This window comes from Temnothorax curvispinosus, unplaced genomic scaffold, assembly GCF_003070985.1.
Source record: "Temnothorax curvispinosus isolate PA1 unplaced genomic scaffold, ASM307098v1 QBEX01012569.1, whole genome shotgun sequence".
In the NCBI taxonomy this organism is placed as follows: Eukaryota; Metazoa; Arthropoda; class Insecta; order Hymenoptera; family Formicidae; genus Temnothorax; species Temnothorax curvispinosus.
In genome coordinates, this window is record NW_020222349.1 from 69,716 (window position 1) to 75,845 (window position 6,130).

General features: G+C 36.2%; 1 protein-coding gene across 2 annotated transcripts; it reads right to left on the reverse strand.

Moving 5' to 3' along the window:
* Window positions 1–32: 32 nt before the first annotated feature.
* LOC112462601 (polycomb protein Scm) lies at window positions 33–5,938 on the reverse strand. 2 transcript variants are annotated; one of them, XM_025028476.1, is made up of 8 exons: window positions 5,572–5,938; window positions 5,061–5,387; window positions 3,782–4,020; window positions 3,097–3,664; window positions 2,775–2,954; window positions 2,106–2,666; window positions 1,712–1,866; window positions 33–1,642 (listed from the first exon to the last, which is right to left on the reverse strand). In XM_025028476.1, the coding sequence occupies exons 1-8, from the start codon at window positions 5,594–5,596 to the stop codon at window positions 1,508–1,510; spliced, it is 2,190 nt and encodes a 729-aa protein (XP_024884244.1). In that variant the 5' UTR covers window positions 5,597–5,938; the 3' UTR covers window positions 33–1,507. The 2 variants fall into 2 exon arrangements, with proteins under 2 accessions (XP_024884244.1, XP_024884243.1); XM_025028475.1 differs by having other exon boundaries at window positions 2,775–2,957.
* Window positions 5,939–6,130: the final 192 nt, after the last annotated feature.

Sequence of the window (6,130 nt, forward strand, 5' to 3'; positions counted from 1 at the left end):
TATTTATATTAAAATAATAGATGTGTAATTTGAAAGATTGTTGGATTTATCGGCAATCGAAAAACAATTTCTCATAATACTTGTATAATTTAAAATAAATTATATAGTTACAATGTGTGTGTGTGTTAAACTTACAATTAGTTGCATTTGAATATATTTTATTATGTGCTGAGAAAATTATATGTGCAGGATATATATACAGGATTATATACCACAGGAAAAGAAGGAAAGATAAATCTTACATACATAAAATAAATTTTTATGTTGAAATATTACAAAGAACATATGTTTTTAACATATGTTTAATTTTTCTTTATATATTCGCAAGAGTAGTTTTTACACAAATGAGACAATACGACGTTTTTTGGACCTTAGAAATAAAAATAGAAATAAATTTATGAATTATGACAAATAAAATAGAGAAAGTAACTTCTTGTAATGTGTATAAACTGTCATATATTTGCAAATTGCAATGCGAAACATGAGAGACAAGTTGCTATACAAGTTTGCTGTACAAGTTATCGAGAATATCACAGTAGTAATGCAATGATAAGTCGTACATAGTTAACTAATTTTATAATTTAAAAAAATTTTCCGAAATACCGGTAGCTTATCTTATGTAAAAAAAAAGATACAATATCACGCAATAGAAAAAGCAACACGTTGTATTTATCAATTTTTCATGCTAGAAAGTATATGTGTCTAAATACATTTAAATAATCTATAACGTAACGAAAATCTATAATTTATTTATATTTTACGAAGAAAGGATTAATAAAATTTTTTAAACTTTTAAAATTATTAAGTTACGTCGAAATATGTCGAATAGTACACAATAGGAAACTGAATATATTTGTAGTAATGTCATGTACATTAACAACAATAAAGTACTAAAAAATGTTTCAATCTGTGATATTATGAATGTTACTTATAAGTATCACAAGACAAATATCTCGTTTACAATATATATGTATTTCATGGTACTGCAAAATAACATACGACATGACTATATTTACAAGTATATGAAATGTCATTATCTTTTGTGAGCATATATATATTATGTATATATATATGTATGTGTGGTACGTAAGAACTATATTAGATTTAATATGTTTATCATTGCTTATCTAATACATGGAATCGAATTAGGCTAATTTAATACTTAAAGGGGAATAATAAATTTATTAACAAAAATACTTGCGTTATAACTAATTAATGTGAATTTATACTTCTTCTGAAATAATAAAACAATGTTCTGATTTGTTTGAAAAGCTTAACTTTGATTCTTGCTTATCTAAACTTTAAAATTATATAGATATTATATAAAATATAGGTATACGAATTCAGAAACGAATCAAATGTTAATGTGTATTCACACTATCATCATTATCAACAACCTATATATTAATTTATTTTTATTATTGTGAACATAAGTCTGATTAACTGGTTGAAATGCATAAAATGCCTATGTTTCAGATCACTATACAGATATTCATATCTAAGAAAATCACATAAGCATATGTCTTCTACCTTTAATACGGTTTACCAAATTGCAAATCTTAAGTGCTGGCCCAAGTTTTAGCCCCATGTACTTCATCATCATGTCGCTATTGAGAAGAAGTAGAGCTTTGCCATCAATTTCCTAAAAAATGTGTTAATTTCATGATGAGATACATAAGGCACATTGAATGCATGTTTATATTTAACTTACATGTTTCCTGAATAAATCTGCATGTTGTCCTAATGCTGGGTCTGTAATGGCAATATAATGGATTACATCCTCAATAGTCCATTCCGCTGGCTCGGCGGGAGGAGTGCGATTTCCAGAAGTTTCAGATTGAGTAGTAGACGTCGCTGCTTCTAATTCTGTATGTAAATATGTCGTTAATTAGCGCATTATTTCATGAAAATGCTATTTAACATCGAGGTTAATTCCTCAATATTCAAACTCTCGAGATAGCACAAAACTCTTTTTTTATATTATATTATCTTGAGCAATAGAGCAATAACTATCCATACGTTTTTAAATAATAGTTATGAATATTTGTGCAATTCGCAGTTTATCATTTTACCTACAACAAAGTTTTATTGGGAAAAAAAATTACCAGGGACAGATTTGCGAGCTTGCTTGCTTGCAGATGGTGATCCTGTAGAATTGTTTGTACTTTGTACAGTAGTTTGTTGTACATGCTGTTGCTCAGTTGACGTTAAGTTTTGTTGATTTTCCGATGACCATTTTCGTTTTTCTCCTATAATCAGTTCTTCTTTAACAGTGGATTGCGGTTGTTGTTGTTGTTGTTGTGGTGGTGTATTGGGACATTTGTTGCAAGGTTCTTTCCTTCTGACTAACATGTATTCACATGCACGGAGGTCTTCAAGTTGCTGCCTTATGTATGTATAGAAGTCTTCCTCCTCCAGGAAAACAGGTAACCTAACAGTGGCAGGCTTCTTCAGAGTTCCCATACTCAAATTTATGGTTTCGCCTTCGCCGTTTATCAGCAAACTCAACATTTGCCTGGGATTCATGGCTGCCATTAAAAATGCCTGGAAGATGTCTCTTGCAACATTTGTCATAGGACCAGTGCCAAATTGCGCTGGCATGACTTTGACTTTTCGAAAGTCAAAATATGGCCCACAGTAACATTTATTGTTGACATAAAGTGTAACTGCAACATACAATCAAGTCGTCATTTAAAGTGTTTGCATGAACTTTATTTCTTGTAAAAAAATGTGGCACGTCGTATGTGTTGGATGTATAATTATAATTTACTGACCGTTCTCAAGCGGCTTGGTATTGGCTGTGCTAGTATCAGGTTCCGTAGCTAGCTGTGGTGGTGCGTTTGAGCCTGCAGGACTTACTAATGCAACTGCAGGTTCTCTACTAGTGTTGCTCCCAGAGACTGCCATTACTAACAAAACATTACTGGTGGACCTAGACCTAAACTTGTTGGGACCTGCTGTATAGATTAAAATTGAGAACATTATTAAAACTGTGGATTACAAAAATTTGAATACTATATAATGTTAAGAGATATATGTACTGATTGATGCACGAAAATTATATTAGTAGAAGTTACAAAATATTTATATATGTACATTTCTGTCTTGGTGGCTGCAATGGGTGTCCACTTTTGAAACACCATCCTGCAGGGAAAATATCTCGGGAGTCATAACGACACCAGTAATCAAAAGCACCGCGCCAACCATCAAAAGTAATATGTATCATGTCGTCCTTAACCGCGCCGACGGTCGCAGTGCATATAAGTTGTGGGTTTTTCTTATCGATTGCTTCTAACTTATGCCCGACTTCAAACAAATTAGAGCGTGGTGTCTTTGGTTCACGTTTGAATACTTTTGACGGTGCCATCTCGGCACCGTTTAAAGTTTTTAGGAGGAACATTGGCCAACTGGAGGCATTCATCCGAAAGCCTAATGGCGGTTGAAGCATCCCACCAGATTTCTCGCAGTAGCCTATCGGATGTATCTCGTTACTGTCGACCAACCGCCAGAAATCATTCTTGTTATCAGAACCATCTAATCTTAATCTCAACCGTGGTCCAAGAACTCCTACTACTGTGGCGATACAAGTTGACGTCAAGTTTCGTGGATCTAATGCTTCCAATTTCATATTAATCTTAAATTCATTCGTTGGTGGAACTTCATGCTGAAATATAAGCAATGTGTAATGTATAAAGTGAGAGCTTGGTATCCTTCTGTAAGCATTGAATCAATTCTACAATAAGATTAAATAAAAATTACATATAACTATATTGTACTGTACCTGTTTGAAGCATTCAGTTGGAGCCGCTGTGCTATTTGTTTCTCTTAAATAAAGATCCCAATCAAAAGTCTGATAGGTTTCATACTGAAATGTTCCAGTAGATGTTGACGGCGGGTGAGATACAGTTGTATGATTATTTGTAGTAGTGTAAGATTGCGTCGATGGTACATTATTGTTGCTTGGTAATCCAGACGGAGCTGGAGATTGGACAGGGGATGGCGACGATGGATCCCTGTTGTCTAAAAATTTAACGTTTGCTTGAATCGCTAACGAAAGCTACGTACTTAAAGCCACTTTGACCAAACTTCATTGTTGATCAAAGGGTTACCTAACATGACAAAATAATTAGTGTGACCATTTGTATTTCTGGCGATATAATCGTCCTAACCCGATTTTAAGCCTTGTGTCCACGATGCTAGAAATCGGTCCGAGTTCTCGATTCAAGTTCTCGAATAGAAGTAGTTGCATTTTGATGACTCTAGATAACGTTATAGTCAAAAGATGTGGGGTCGAAAGCTGAGTATGAATGTATGAACCCAGGCCCATGGAATAATCCTCTTTTCTGTATTTATCAAAGATTTAGAAGAGTTATACATTTCCATTGTCCAACGTCACATTGACCATCGTTGACTATTATAGCTATTTATAAAGTAATAATGTTGGCAAAAAAGGAATTGAATCGTGCTGCATTTTTTCATTCGAGCTTTCTATTCAAGTTTTGCATTCAAGTTCAGTGTGTCCACGATTCAAGTTTCAGTAACTTTCCCTCGGTCCGAGAACTCGGACCAAGTTCTAGCATTGTAGACACAGGCCTTTACATATCTTTCTTTTCTACAATACACGAAAAGATACGTGACAAATGATTGGGTTAGAACGATTATATCGCGAGAAATACAAATGGTCATACTAATTATTTTGTCATGTTGGCAACTCTTTAATCAACAATTAATCGGGAGTTTGGTCGAAGTGGCCTTTTTATGCCCGTTTTCACCAACGTCGTTTAACTTGAACCTTAATTCAATTCGCTCTTTGTCTCATTCTAACAATCTCCTTTATGTCCATTTCTATCAACGCAGGTTAATTTTAATCTTGGTTTAACTTACCTGTCATCTTTTCCTAGTTCTAAAAGTTAGAAAAAGATATAAAGTAAGTTAAACCAAGATTAAAGTTAATCTACACTGGTAGAAATGAGCATTAGAAACGGACGAAGAGTGAGTTAAACTAAGATTGAAATTAAACGACGTTGGTGAAAATGGGCATTAGACATATAGTCACTTACTTTTCTTCATATCTGCTTGCGTCTCCTTTTTCTGATACGCATTTAAACATGGTGAAGAGCAGAAATCCTTCGTCGGGCAATCCTTCTGTTCCAGTCTGAAAGGCGAACCTCTGATCACGTTGTCGCACTGCAGACAGGCACTCCGTGTATAGGTTTTGAGAGATTCGGACAGACACGTTTGCGAACAGAACTCCTTCTTGCCGTGCTGCGTGGGATGAACATACTTCAACGGCAATTTAGTCTCTCCGCACCACGTACATGCACCAGTACTAGACGGAGCTGTAGTACACGCAACAACGTTCTTCGGTTTTGGCGGTCGCCCTGGACCTGCGGAACATAAGAAAGATACAGAATTCTCGCTTGTCGAAACGACATCCCGATAAATATTTGCGAAAGAAATGTGACCGAACAACAGAAAATCGCGATAGTAAGACGAGGCGATGACGAGGCGGGAAGATGAGGCAAAATATTCGAGCTTGGTAAGGTTATTTTCGCAAACGTTCTCGCATACCTCGCCCTTTGTTCGGCGTAGACATCCTCCGTCCGTGCGTGGACAACTATCGATGATAGAATCGCCCCTGGGATCCTACTAACGCAACCGCAAGATCGGGCTCATGTTCGTAGTACGGAAATAAATTTCGGCGCCGTATAGGTCGTCGCGGGACCGAGGACCGAGGCCAAACGAACCTTCGATTCGCGCGAAGCCGAATTAACTATCAACTATCACTTGTGCGGGGTGAAACAGCTGTTTGCGAGCTTCTCTACGCGACCCGCAACTCGTCCCGCAACTCGTCGGAATAAATGTAGCTCGACGGTCAAAATAATCTAAATGTCGCGCATTAAAAGTTGTTGTGTCAGTCCGCCATATTGCTTTAATTTGGCCGCGCAATCCGCGCACAAGAGTGGCGAATGAGAAGCAAGATAAGCTTTCAACGAGATAAAGGCCTTCACACACGAATCGACGGAAAACGTAAGACGTAAATCGTAAGGAAATCCACCAATCAGAGTCGACTATTCCCCTCTTCTTCCCTCTTGAAGAGGGGAATAGTCGACTCTGATTGGTGGATTTC